The sequence below is a fragment of the Dipodomys ordii genome, unplaced genomic scaffold, assembly GCF_000151885.1.
Source record: "Dipodomys ordii isolate 6190 unplaced genomic scaffold, Dord_2.0 Scaffold43, whole genome shotgun sequence".
NCBI lineage: Eukaryota > Metazoa > Chordata > Mammalia > Rodentia > Heteromyidae > Dipodomys > Dipodomys ordii.
This window is the reverse complement of record NW_012267259.1, coordinates 4,240,336-4,255,088: the sequence shown is the minus strand read 5'-3', so window position 1 is coordinate 4,255,088 and position 14,753 is coordinate 4,240,336. Positions and strand designations below refer to the sequence as shown.

Genomic DNA, 14,753 nt, shown 5'->3' with positions numbered 1-14,753 from the left:
AAATAAAATTTAAAAAAAAAAGTCATGGTATTGTATCTTGAAGGGTACACTGTAAACTGATCTCACTTACCCAAGACTGAGAGCTCAGCGGAGGCACTGATATTCTCATTCTTATAGGTGACGACACAGGTGTACGCTCCACTGTCATCATCTGTCACATTGGAGATGAGTAAATTGCTTCCACCCAATAAAGAATACTTTTTAGACCTATAAGACACAGCACATATATAATGAAGCAGTGAATTAATATATAGGTATACAGTACAAATACCAGAAATATAAGTGGATGTTACCAAAGCTTGACTTGAAAGTAACAAAGAAATTCTACATTAGAAAGGCTTTATAGCAAGTCTCTTCTTGAACTAAACTTAATTCAAGGTAAACTACTCTCACTGGGAAGCTGTGTGATGGTAATCTAGGAGATGCAGTAGACAAAACTTGGAACTAACTTAGAATGGAAAAGAAACTGGCAGATAATTACATCTAATTCATGCCCGAAATGTGGTTTCTCAGAGTGGAAGTGAAAGCCATATCCCTGACATCCAGTTTGGTGATCTTGAATAATGTAACATTTCAGCTGAATCAAGAGCTCCAAGAACATGTGGAGAACAATATGACATTCTAAGATTGTGACTACTTTTCTTGTACATTTTTTTATAATTTTAAAAACATTTTGAATGTATAACCATGCATTGTTGCTGGCTAAGTACATATTTAAATTGGGTAAAATTTAAAGGTGAATTTATGATCTGTCAATATATCTCATCTTAGAAAACAAATGCATTAAAAAGAAGTACAGCATTCCTCCAGATCGATAAAGTTAATTTCTTAAGTGAGTTCCATTTAATCAAAAAATGTTTTAAACTAAGTATTCCATTCTATTTTAGGCCTATTTTCTAACTCTGCCTTATTATGAATGCTCACATGATTCAAGGCCAGTCTTGGTCCTGAATCTTACCTTAAGTATTTGTTATAACTCAGATAGACAGAGACACAATTAGAGCTAAAATAATCACTCAGGTTTATAAGGACATGTTATTTATTGAACTAAGGAAATTCTAGTTTCTTTTCTCATCCCATTTTTTCTAATTAATTAAAGAAGGACATTTCACAGACTTATGGTGGGCAATTGATATTATATATATATATATATATATATATATATAATGTAAGGGATGTATGTACTGATTAATTATTAAATGATTACCATGCCAATTATGCCTCACATAATTGTCTATGTGCGTGTGTGTGACAAAGTTACTTGAAATCCACTTCGAGGACCACCCTAGCCTTCTCAGTCCTCATTCAGAAAAGACCCATAAACACTGGCTTTTTTCTCTACCCTCTCATCTCAGGAGGTAAATGCCTTTCTTACTCTGTCATTCCAAGAAGTGCAAGGAATTCTAGTTGTGATGAGAAAGCTAGCATTTAAGATGCTTATGTCAATGTGGATAACGATATAGACTTCACTAAAGGACAGAAGGTGTCATACCTGAGTTGGACCACTTCCTCGCCTCGTAACCAGGTAAAACTTGGTGGAGGATATCCAGAAACACAGCACTCCAGGACAGCATCTTTTCCTTCAATGGCTACGACATTGGATGGTCTTTGCAGAAAATACAGCTGTCTATGTAGTCCTGGATCTATGGAAAGAAAACACAGGATCCCATATTTCATGAAAAACTGCAAAGATAAATTATATAGCTTATATGAAGAGAACAAATCTGGCATGATAGCAGTGAAACTTGTATGTAAACTCCTAGAGGACTTTTTCCATTATAGATACTAGGATGAGAACATCAGAAGTGACTCATAATTCCTAAGCCACTCATTTTTAGTCACAGGTTTTGTTTGCTTGTCACCACTGAGGACCCAAACAACATGAACAACAAGCTTTCTAAATATTATCACCCAAAATATTTGACAAGTTCAGTTATTTGGTCACTAAAATGTCCTTCAGCATCTTCAGCTTTGTGTGCTATGTCTGTGACTTGGTGTATAAGATAAACTAACATTCAAATTATGTTAAATAGCACACAGAACAGAGGATTCCAACATGGGTTCTGAAACCATATTTTCTTTCTTCATAAAGGCATTTGCACTTTGTATATCAGAAATTTGCTTGTAGGCTTTGCAGCAATCCGTCCGGCTACCTCTAAGCCTTTCCTTAATGTTTACAATTTAAAACTTTTCTAGAGAGTGAGCTTGTCCCTAGAGCTGAAACTCTGGGTGAATGAAATATTGTGTTTACTTCTATTTCATCTCCAAAATGTATTTGTGCCACCCATATAGCATTATTCACCCTTACTGACAGGTAATTGAAGCAGCATCCATATAACCTAAGAACTTATTTGATACAAACTCATTGTTTTATATCAGATAGAATAAGAAAAATAAAACTCTGAGTTCCATACTGAGGAAATCTTCCTTAGAGTATACAGTATACCTTTCCTCTACTATGTAAGCTCCATTCACAGTGGAGCTTATACAGTAGCCTGACCCATCAAGATAGCCTTCCCTTAATATACCCTCTGACCTACTGACGAAATTTTCATGACTCATCACCTATTTATTTAACGTAAAATGCTCTTATTTGTTCATCCCCTTCAAAATCCACAGCATTCTAGAAATGTTTAATAAAGACTATTTTCAACTTGATACATTAAGCAGGATCAGCCTATAATCTGTCATGCTGCAGAGTCAAAGTAAAATGTCCACGCAAAGAAAATGAGGTAATGAAATCCTAAAAATCTAGGATTGAGATAGAAAGAATATCACAAAGGAGAGGAGATATAATTGTTCCATAACAAAGGCTCTTGGTGCTTAAATAGGAAGTGGTATGAGAGAGGACAGCAGGATACATTTTAACAATATCTTTAATTTTCTTCATCCAGGACCAACTCCATACAGGTTCACATAGGTAAGAAAGAACAGTAATGGATAGCTGAGAGTTAACTGGCATACAAAATACTCTCTGTGTGGAGAAATAAAACTCACACTTTCTTGTGATTTCCACATCTGTTTCTTGTTGTTCCAGCCAGCTAAATAACTTCTCTTCACAATGAAAATATTGAAAGTATTTTCCAAATGTGTTATCCTTATGAAACCAACATTGTAGAAAACTGCCTCCAAACTTTTGAAAGTTGCTAGTGGTATGTTTTGGTTTTCCTTTTCAAATTTAAACAAATGTGTTTCTAAAGAGAGTATGGCTGGCAATTTTTTTCTGAAATAGACAAGTTCTTCTACAATGTACATTTACAAAGAGATTGTCTGGACACAGAGGTTATTCATCTGGACACATTATGTTCACCATCTGCTACTCAGGAGGAATATTTTCATTGCATATATTTCATAATGTTCTATCATATCATCTCCAGGAAACATCAAGTGACCTCTACTTAAGTTATTCTTCTAGATAAATAACATTTACCTGGGACCACGCAGAGGTAAAATATTTGCCCATAGATGATTCAACATTTCAACTGAAACTATTATGCTAGTTTATCACAAAACAAAATCATAAAACACAAAATGGATCATTTTGAGAATGAGTTTTAAATTTCTCATTTACCAAAACTTTGAGTAGGTAGTAGAACGTTTCTACGTATCAGATCATCAGGTTTCTTTCTCCTGTCACTCATTTTCTCTAATTATTGTCTTCCATTAGTATGATTCAAGTATTATAGTAAACCATATTGACATTCTATTGCTGACAAAAATTGATAGTTTACAGTAAAGTTAAGTTTTGACAAAGACCATGTCATATATCTACCATGGTATTCTATACAGAAGTTTCACTCCCCTAAAAATCTCCTTAGCTCACTAATTCCTCTGTTTTATATTTATTATCTGTACTTTAAACCTCAAGCAACCATTGATCTTTTCACTACTTCTATCATTCTCTTCCCAGAAGTCATATCACTACAAACAAAAGTATGCCTTATGAAGTAAATTTTTCTTTGGTAAAAAAGGTGAAAAATTTATATGGTCTAAAGAGAAACCAGAGCATATCTGGTTGTCATTGTATTTGATTTTGGTACCCTGGGTATTGTATACACATTTATCTGAATTAGGGAAGGGAAGGGGAAACAACAAAATGGTGAGACATAGGACAAAGGGTGAACCAATGCAACGGCATTGAACTGTACAACATGACAGGAGGTTTGTGAGGGAGAAAGTGAGAGAAAATCAAGGAACGGGGTATTCAACTTTGATAAGAAATGTACTCACTACCTTACACAAGTAACTGTAATGCTCTGTACATCACCTTGACAATATAATTAAAAATAAGTATAAAAATGAATAAATAATAAATAAATTTTCCTCTTGGAACTTGCTTTGGGGAATACCAAAGATTCTGGAAGGGATTCTCTCTTCTTTACTAGATTTTATAAACCTTTTGATTTCTTCTCTCATTTCTTCAGTGATCCACTAGTCATTTAAGAATATGTTGTTCAGTCTTCATGTGTTTAAATAATTTCTGTGACTTTTGAGTTCCAATTCCAGATTTATTCTATTATGGTCTTATTGAATATGGGGAGTTATTTCATTTTTGAAATAATAGCTAAGGCTTGCTAACATGAGCCTTATGTCCTAAATCCTAAAATATGAACAATTTCAGAGAACTTTCCATGGGGTGCTGAGAAGAGTGTATGTATTGAAGCTCTTAACTATTTGAGTCATTTAGTGTTTTTGTTGATTTTTTTCTGAATTATCCATATACAGTTAAGAGTGGGAAATAGGAGTTGTTCAATATGATTTTTGTTGGGGGTCTATATTTTTAATTCTAATAATGTTCATTTAATAAAGTTGATTACATAGAAATTTGCTGTCTACAAATATTTGAAGAATTATTATGTCCCCTTTTGTATTTTTATCTTATTAATATGAAGTGACCTTCCTGTCTCTTCTGCATATTTTTTTTACTACAGGTCGATTTTGTCACTAGTACTTCGATTATGTTCATTTGATTTTTCTAACATATCACCCTAAATTAATGTTTGTTTTTATAGACAACAAAGAAAATGGTTAAGTATTTTTGCCTACAATGGATGTTTATATCATGCTTTCTAATCAGCTCATCAATCTGAAGCTTTGATGGGCAAATTGAGACCATTAACATTCAGTATTAATGTCAAAAGGTATATAATTATTCCTGCCATTGTATTGTTTGTAGTGTTTGATTCTTTCCTATTTTCCATTTGTTTTTGTACTCATCTAGTGATACTTATTGTCTCCCTTTTTTTTGCCTCTTCTGTGGGAAGGATGCCTTTGAGTATCTTGTGTAGTGCTGGTTGAGTGGTTATGAATTGCAATGATTTGTGTTTGTCTAGTAAAGTTTTATTTCTCCTTCTGCTATGAATGATAACTTTGCTAGCAGGGTAATCTAAGTTGGCAGTTGTTTCCTGTCAGCCTCTAAATACATCAGGCCATGTCTTCTTGGCTTTCAAGTTTGACAGAGTTGTACTGTTATTACGAGTTTCTTGCCTTTGTAGGTAACTTGGCATTTCCTTAATATTGAGTTTCCAAGATTCGCTATATATTTTGGAATATGAGTTCTTGATCAGATATTTGCTGAAAAAAAAGATTATCCTTTCTGTTGCCTGAATGTTGGAGCCTTCATATAACTGTATTTGGTGAATCTGTTCAGGGAACTATATTCTATTTGATTAACATATTTGCATATATACATCCATATGTATACATACAACCATCATATAGATATATATTGATATAGGTATATAAATGAGTCAATATAACTATGAAGATATAAATATACCCTTTCTCACTCTCTCTTTATACACACACACACACACACACACACACACACACACACACACACACATATGAATGTATTACCAAGACTATACTTTCTTGACTATTGTAACTGTATTTTAAGTACTTAAAACAGGTAGTATCCCTCCTCAGAATTTTAAGTCTTCCTCAGTTGTATGTTCACTATTATGCATTTCTTTCCCTATAACTTTAGAATAGATTGTTTCAAACCTACTTGAGAGGTTTTTTTTAGCTTTACTTTAACATATCATTAGTCTTGATATCACTAGCTTTATGTCATCACAAAAGAATGTCCTGATATTACCTACATTCTTGATCAAATCATATATTCCAGGTTAGCCAAATTCTGATATAGCTTCTTTTGATTACAGAGGCATTGGAGTTGTCACTCTGAATATAGGTATGAAAAAATGCTATCATTTTGACAAAGAAATACATTTCCATTTCCAAAAAGATGCTTCTCATAGATCATTTAATAAATTCTAGTTTTAGGGAAAGTCTCCACCCCCCCGGGGGGGAAAACAGAATAGAAATTTCCTTTAATGGTAAATAGTTCATAGGATACACACTGCCAAGGAAGATTAAAGAGAAATATGACTTATGTGAGGTTCCTGAAATCCAGCAGTGTCTATTTCCCTCTGCTTCAAATGTCTAGCATGGCCCAGTGTCTTGCTTTAGTCTGGAATATGGGTGATTAATGGTGTACAGTTCAAGAACCAAAAAGTGGAGAGATCTCCAGCTCCAGCCTTTGCTCTCGGAGACTTCCGTGTTACTGTGGCCAATAAGACAATGACTAAGCCCATGGAGGAGAACTAAATTCTTCAGCCACAGCCTATTTCAACCCTAGATACCTGAATAAGGAAATCATGAACTTTCTCCCTCAACCAAATACACACATGAAACAGAAAACTACTCAGAAAAAATGGGTAAGATTGTCCAGAATTATAAATGATTATACAGTGTCACTATCTTAAGATATAGTGTTTTATGCTAACTTGTGATTCAGTAATACATCTTTAAAATAAATGTAAATAGTAAAAAAAATAAACCAATTCAGCCCCATAATTTGAAGTTCCTAGTAATTGTGTGAGTTGTTACTTTACTTTGATTTTAGTTTCCATTTTGCTTCTACTAGAATGATTTTTACCATCTACAAATATAATACTCAAGTTGACATCTGCTTTATTTTTTCTCTTTCAAATGTGTAATTTAGAGATACTTTTAGGAAATATACTTGTCTTCAAAATAGTTTGGAAAAAATATGGCTGTCAAGCTTAACATAGTATGATGGATTCACAGGTAGCTTTTATTGTTGTCTCTGAGTTTTTAGTGCATTTTCTAAATGTTTTTAAAATATATGTAATATATTTAGAGTGAAGTGCTATTTTAACCTCTAATGTTGCAAAGTATATAGAAGTTATACAAAAACAAACAAATCGCAAAGGTTAATGACTAAAACTCAATGGAAATATTTAAGACCAAACAAAAGTTCCAAATCTAGGCTCCCTAAGAGTATAAACTAGAAAGCTTTAAGAGTTCTGAACTTGAAATTCTAAGATGTGGTTCTTGTTAACTAAATTGGTTTTCATTGAACTATGACAAAATTAGTAATTACTTGTAAAAGTCATTTGTATTCTAGCTATATAGGCACTCACATATTCATATCCAAAATAATTATTCCACCAACAGAACATGAAGAATTTTTCAAGTGAATTAAAGAACATGGTTCATTACCAAAAGAGTAATGGAATACATGTTTTTAATGTCCTGCCTCATCATATACTGGGTGTCAGGTATACACATGGAATTTTGTTTTTATTCCTTAAACTATATCTCTATAAATTCATGTGCATATACTATATATTTTTATGTATGAATAACATATTTTAAGACAAAGCTACGACAATACAAATGTTCATCCCAGAAAACATATTCAATAACTGCTTTACAATAAAAGCTGGAAAAGCCAAGAACTGGTAGCTCACGCCTATAATCCTAGCTACTCAGGAGGCTGAGATTTGAGGATCGTGGTTAAAAGCCAGCCCAGGCAGGAAAGTGTGTGAGACTCTTATCTCCAATAAAGCACAAGAAAACCAGAAGTGGTGCCATGGCTCAAGTGGTAGACTGCTTGCCTTGAGCTGAAGAGCGCAGGGACAGCGCCCAGGCGCAGAGTTCCAGCCCCATAACCCTCATCCTCCACATTCACACATATATACAGAGACAGACAGATTTGTTTCTTATGTCAAATTTTTATATTAAAATTTCAAAGCAGCCTCTTTACTGTGTTGTTCCTAAAAATGAATGCAGCAAATCATACTACTGTTTTCCTAATTGATTGCAATCAATCATGATTAGTTTGGATCCCAACCTAGTTCAAGCTTTTCCTGTTGGAGAAAATGAAACGTAAGCCTGATGCTTATGATACTGTCACCCTGTCATCAGAACTTGAGGACAGATAAATAAAGAAAGAAAAGACGGTCATTAAAGGGATATATTTTCTAGACTGGAAAGATATAAAATATAGGCCCATCATGTGACAATTTCATACCTATGTCTATTTCTCCCACTCTTTTTTCTTCTGTTTTAACATGTTTTAAATGGAAATTTTGACCTATTTTATATGATATGAGTTAGAAATGACTGATCTATTGTGATCTTTTTCAAAAACAAATAACAATATTGATATATCAATGTCAAAATGGTAGATATTACTGAGGATCCCAAAACACTTCTATGTATTTAGATAATACAAATATTTTCTAAACTAAATTTTAAAATGTGCTTACTAATTGTAGTTTGTTGATAATAGTATGTCAGAAATCAATGTATTTTTGAAGAACCAAAATGTTAGTGCAAATAGTAGTTGCTCTTTACATTCTTATAAATTATTTCAATGAGTGGTTTAATAGAAATAAGTTGGTGGTTAGAATACTTTCTGCATTCAGAATTATTCTCATATACTTGGCTTAATTAAACAAACCAACATTAAATAGATACACAGCTGGAAGTTATATTTTGATTGGCTTTCAGATCACTCTCCCAAATATTAATAAGCACTTTCCTGAAAGTTAGTCATCATATGAAATCTGACCTTGTATCCCTCAACTTTCTGTGGTATGCATTACAAATCCATTGATGGATCTGATACACTGAATGAATCTTCTGTCCATGCATGATTTTGTCACACCAATCAATAGTCATTTAGAATAGTACACTTTATTGAACAAGTCTTATAAATGTTGACTCTAGAGTATCAAAAACTTATCATATGTTTCTACCACCAATCCTATCAGAAATGACTTTTAATGTTGGGAAACTCTCATGCTCCCAGTGGTCAATGCAAGCTTTTCAATTTTTACTTTTAGCTTAAAAGCTTAAATTTCATCCTTGGCAACAAGCATTTTTCCCCTAATATTTCTGATTCCATTGTTCATTTTTTTTTCAGAAAATATCTAGCAAGTTCCCAAGTCTGAAAAGCTATAGTATTCCTGTTGATTGTCCTTTCAGGCATAAATAATGTGCCATAAAATGGAGAAAATGTAGCTAGTTCAGTTTGAAATTCAAATGTTTTTAGTAGTGCCTACAAGGAAAAACTCATTGCATTTTTATTTCCTTTACTTATGTTTCCTATTTTGGCACACCGATTATTTTTAAAGGTATAAAGCTAAGGATCACTATTTAATAGAGTTATCATTTCCTACTACGTTTTCAAGGTCATTTGTAAGTTAATATGGTGAAATATATAACATCATTAGTACAAAAATGAACTTAAAGATTTCCTTGCAAAAAATACAAAGCTCTATGGACTAAATTTTGAGAAATGATGTGATCACTATTTCAATGAGTTAGGTAATTCTGAGACAACCAAGAAGCCTATTTCTTTTGCATAATTTTATTTCTTCTTTCATTCCCTTACCCTCTTCGTTCCTGTCTACTCTTCTTATTGTTATTATTGTTTTCACTTGGGAAAGTGGTACAAAACCCAAATGTGTCCAATGATTAATTTTTTTTGGTTGGTCGTGGGGTTTTAACTCTGGGCCTGGGCACTGTCACTGAGCTCTCCAGCTCAAGGCTGGCACTCTATCACTAGAGCCACAGTGCCACTTCCAGTTTCCTGGTGGTTAATTGGAGATAAGAGTCTCACAGACTTTCCTGCTGGGGCTGGCTTTGAATCATGATTTGAGGATTACAGGCACGAGCCACCAGTGGCCAGCTCCCAATGATTATCTTTTAAAAAGAGTTAAAAAAAGACATTGGAAACATTAAACCAAATAGAATGGCACATTTACTTCTCCATAACATATCCCAAAGCAAAGACTCAAGTCATCACCATAGGTCATGTCCCTAACGAAGTATCAGACAGGTATATGAATAAAAGTGAGGAGATCAATTGGATAGGTGCCCAGGAGCGGGGCTGCTCCTGGGTCATAGGGAAGCTCTATGTTTCATCTTTTGAGAAACCTCCATACTGCTTTCCAAAGTGGCTGAACAAGTTTACATTCCCACCAACAGTGTAGTAGTGTTCTTTTTTGGTCACATCACTGCCAGTTACTTTTCTCAATAATGGAACTTCTAACTGGGGTGAGGTGGAATCTCAATGTTGTTTGGATTTGTACTTCTTTTATGGCCATTCATACTACTTCTGTGAAGTTTCTCTTTAAGTCTTTAGCCTATTTATTAAATTGGGTTGTTTTTTCTTTGAAGATTTGTTTATGGGGGGTTTAAGCCACCAGCACAACCATTTTCATTCCAGCATTGCTTACCACAGCCAAGATATGGAATCAACCCAGATGCACCTCAGCAGACAAATGTATCAAGAAAATGTGGTATATATACACAATGGAATTCTATGCTATCATCAGAAAGAATGGCATTGCCCATTCATAAAGGAATGGAAAGACTTGGGAAAAAATATATTAAGCGAAGTAAGCCAGACTCAAAGAAACAGAAAGTGCATCATTTCCCTCATTTGTAATAATTGTGCCTTTAAATCTACAAGTGAACCCAAGGGATAGTAAAAAAAAATACACTTGGACACAATAAATTAAAAAGGCTCTAGACATTCACACATTGAGACCAAAGGAGGATATTCTTAGCAGAGGATCACAAGGGTTCAATAGCTATGTGCATGTGATCATGAAAAACTGATGCTTAATGAAGAACTCCAACAAACAGATACAAGAGGATTTTTAAAATTTTACTTTTTGTGGTTTTTTTTCTGTCTTTTTTTCCCCAATTTTGTCACTGTTTTTTTAAATTTCTGTAACCTTTTTCTTGTATGTCAATTTATCTGATTTGGGGAGGGCAAGGAAAAGCACAGAAATGTTGGGACAAAGGGTAAACTATTTCATCAGTGTTACTCAGTAGAAACTATGTTGGACATGAAATATATAGCTAGGGGGAGGAAAGGGTGGGGTGGGGAAATCCTGGGAGAAAATGAGGAAGAGGGTAACACTGTTCAAAAACAAATACACCCAACATCTGACTTATGAACCCTTCTGTACATCACCTTCATAGTAAAAATTTAAAAAGAAATTAAGGACAATGTTTTCTGTTTTAAAGATATTTTCCAAAACAAATGTTTTTTCCTTGTGGTAGTGGAAACTTATCCAAGGGTTTCTCTTATGTTACTCAAGAATTCTACCATTGAACCATATCCTGAGCCTACAGCACAGACTCTTGTGAGCCATGGTCAATCTGTGAAGCCAGGTGGGACCTGGGCTGACCTCTGCATTAATAGATATCCTCCAGTGACTCAGAAGTCCACGGGAGTTCTGCTCTCATGACAGATGACTAGATGGCTATATTGATAATTCAACATGAGACATTATGTAGAATCATATGAAACTCTTTTTTATAATTGCCTTCAGACAACGTGTTCCATCACCACTATCCCATATAAACTGGAATGGATGCATCCTGTGATTGAAATGAATTTACTTTTAATGGGTCATTATTCCAAGACTATGATTCAGTAACCACAATGTTAAAGTTGCAATGCTGAATCTGAAGAGTATCTGAAGCATAGAGAAATTAAACTATGGACTGTTGACTTCTGTGTCAACAGAAAAATGTACAAATTTTCAAATCTTAATGATTATCATCCTCAACATAGTTGCTTTTAATTTCGTTTCTCCTTTCTTACTAAATGCAAAACCTTTTTCTGTCATTGTATACTCCTGGGTGCTTCTTTTAAATTTAAATCCCTGTCTTCATGGAATTTCAAATATATTTCCAATTGAAAATGAAAGCTAGAAGCTACAGTGGGACATTCTCTTTGGTTTCTTCCCAGGAATAATGATTGTACATTTAACTTCACATGGCTACTTTCCTCCGTGTGTACCCTTAATTTCAAGTTAACCTCATATCCATTTTCTGGCATCTCAGCCAACTTCCCTTTAGTTCTGTTTCAGCAGGGACTAGGTATCTTCAGCTATGTGAGATAATATATGCTCTAAGTAAAGAACTCAATGACATACCTCCTCTAACTTTGTGCTTAGTATTATTTTTATTGAAACCTAACCTAATCCAGGCTGATCAAAGGTATCAGAATTTGTTTCATAAAAAAATGAAAAACTCCATTGGGCTGTAAACCAAGGAGTTTTGAGGAGGAAGGGAGTCATTTCTTGGGAGCTATTTTTTCATCACTCTGTGATTCTATTATTTTCCTTCCTCTTTATACCAATTCAGTACTAAAAATGACATCTCCTCTCTGTAAATATTCCGACATCTGTTCATATTTCCTCTTTCTTTAAACATGTGCAGACGCGTACACACACACACACACACACACACACACACTCACACACACACACACAAGCACACACACATTGCTATTTGTAGTTAGAATCTGGAGGAAGAAGGGGAATATCTATTCCTATCACTGCCATATGGTTCCTTTCCTTCTGTCTCACAGGCAAATTTTGGTCTAATAGTATAATTTTGTAGCAGGTCTGAGGGAAGTGATCTTTATTTTTAGAATAATTTTTAATAAAAGCATAGCTGACAGAATTCTAGAAAACAAATGTCATTATGAAGTGTCAATTTAGTTTATGGAATCAAAAAATTATACCTATATATATATCCATAAGAAAGCACTTAAAACTTTCTAGAAGATGAATAAAGTTTTTTTATTTATGCATTTATATTTGATAACTAACTAAAACTATATCTATATTATCTATTTAATCAAAATGGAATAAAAAAAGTTGTGCCAGAACTTAAGAAAACATATGACTATTTTGCATCCCAGGAAAAAAAGGAGATCAACAGAGATACCATCTATGGAGGATTTTGCAGCATTATTTAGTATAGCTAAGATATGGAACCAACCCAGATGCCCCTCAGTAGATGAATGGATCAAGAAAATGTGGTATATATACACAATGAAATTCTATGCCTCCATCAGAAAGAATGGCATTGCCCCATTTGTTAGGAAATGGAAAGACTTGGAAAAAATTATATTAAGCAAAGTAAGCCAGGCCCAAAGAAACATATTTATAGCATATATTTCTAACATATTTATAAGATGATTTATTTGTTGTTTTGTGTGTCCCTCCCCCACAGTATAGCCCCAGCTTTCACTGTATTTGATGCTGGTATAATTTGTGAAGGGGAAAGGAAAAAACAAATAATTTAAATAGGGATACATGTGGATCCATTGCAACAATGAGATGTACAAGTCATTATGTCGAAAAACGACCTTTACAACTCTGGCAGGGAGCGGCGGGGAGATGGGAAGGGATGGGAAGGGGAAACAAAGGAGGAGACAACAATGCTTGATAAGAAATGTACTCATTATCTTGCTCATGTAATTGTAACCCCTCTGTACAGTACTTTCACATTTAAAAAAAAGGAATGAATGTGGAGGGAAATAGTAAGTAAAATTATTGGTCATGAAAATATTCAAAAATATTCAAAAACGCTGAACTAGTCTCATTTATTTATCATATTACTCCTGTGCAACAACCAGTATTCCTTGAACTATACATTACTGCAGGAAAAATAGGATTGAAGTACAGTAAGGATGGAAACCATGTAGCAGTGGGTATCTACAGAGGAAACAGTTGCAGCAAATTTGGTCTTCTCTTAGGTACAAAAAAGAAAAAAGAAAATAAGATGCAGAAACAGGGTAGATTATGGTCAAGTAACTACCAATGCATAAATGTATAATTGTATAATCAAGATTATCAAGTTTTTCACAGGGAAATAATCTTGACATGACAATAAACTCTTTGAGATTGGAAGAGTCTCTAAAATCCCCAAATAACTACACTATTTACCCAGGATTTCAATATTTCCAATAATATAGTTTGTTGATAAAACACCGAGCCACAGTATAGAATGTCCTTATTTTGCAGTATAATTAAAGTATTAAATTGAATTTAACTTAAGTATTATAACTTGCAGGTAATGAAATCAAGCTTTATACTTAGTCTCCTGTCTGGGCCTGTGAACCTGACTGCTTATCACAGTGGCATATCGGAAATATGAAATGCACATTAATTCTTTCATAATAACTCATCATGAACAAGATCCATGAAAGCAGATATGGTAGTCCAATTGAACACATTTCCATGCAATCTTCAAAATCATATCTAGGAAGCTTAGATACCACATGGTTTTAAATATAATATGATCATATTTTTCATCCTTTTCTAAGGGAATGAACAAAAGGAATAGAAAAAATAATTTTATCCAGTTTAAAATTATGAAAGTTTGGGCTGGGTAGGTGGCTCAGTGGTAGAGTGCTTGCTTTGCATGCATAAGGCCCTGGGTTTGATCCCTCAGCACCACATAAGCAGAAAAAAAACCTGAACTGGCACTGTGTGTCAAGTGGTAGAGCGCTAGCCTTGATCTGAAGAGCTGAGGGATAGTGCCCAGGCCCAGAGGGCCCACAACCGGCAATATATATATATATATATATATATATATATATATATATATATATATATATA

The 14,753-nt window shown here is 34.0% G+C and overlaps 1 protein-coding gene across 1 annotated transcript in view; it reads right to left on the bottom strand.

Moving 5' to 3' along the window:
- The window catches only part of Dcc (DCC netrin 1 receptor), a 997,292-nt gene that overhangs the window by 491,695 nt on the left and 490,844 nt on the right, over window positions 1–14,753 (bottom strand). The window contains exons 4-5 of the mRNA XM_013018919.1: window positions 1,493–1,643; window positions 71–207 (exon numbers count right to left, since the gene is read on the bottom strand). Coding sequence (XP_012874373.1) covers window positions 71–207; window positions 1,493–1,643 — 288 coding nt within the window. The remainder of the gene's footprint in view (window positions 1–70; window positions 208–1,492; window positions 1,644–14,753) is intronic.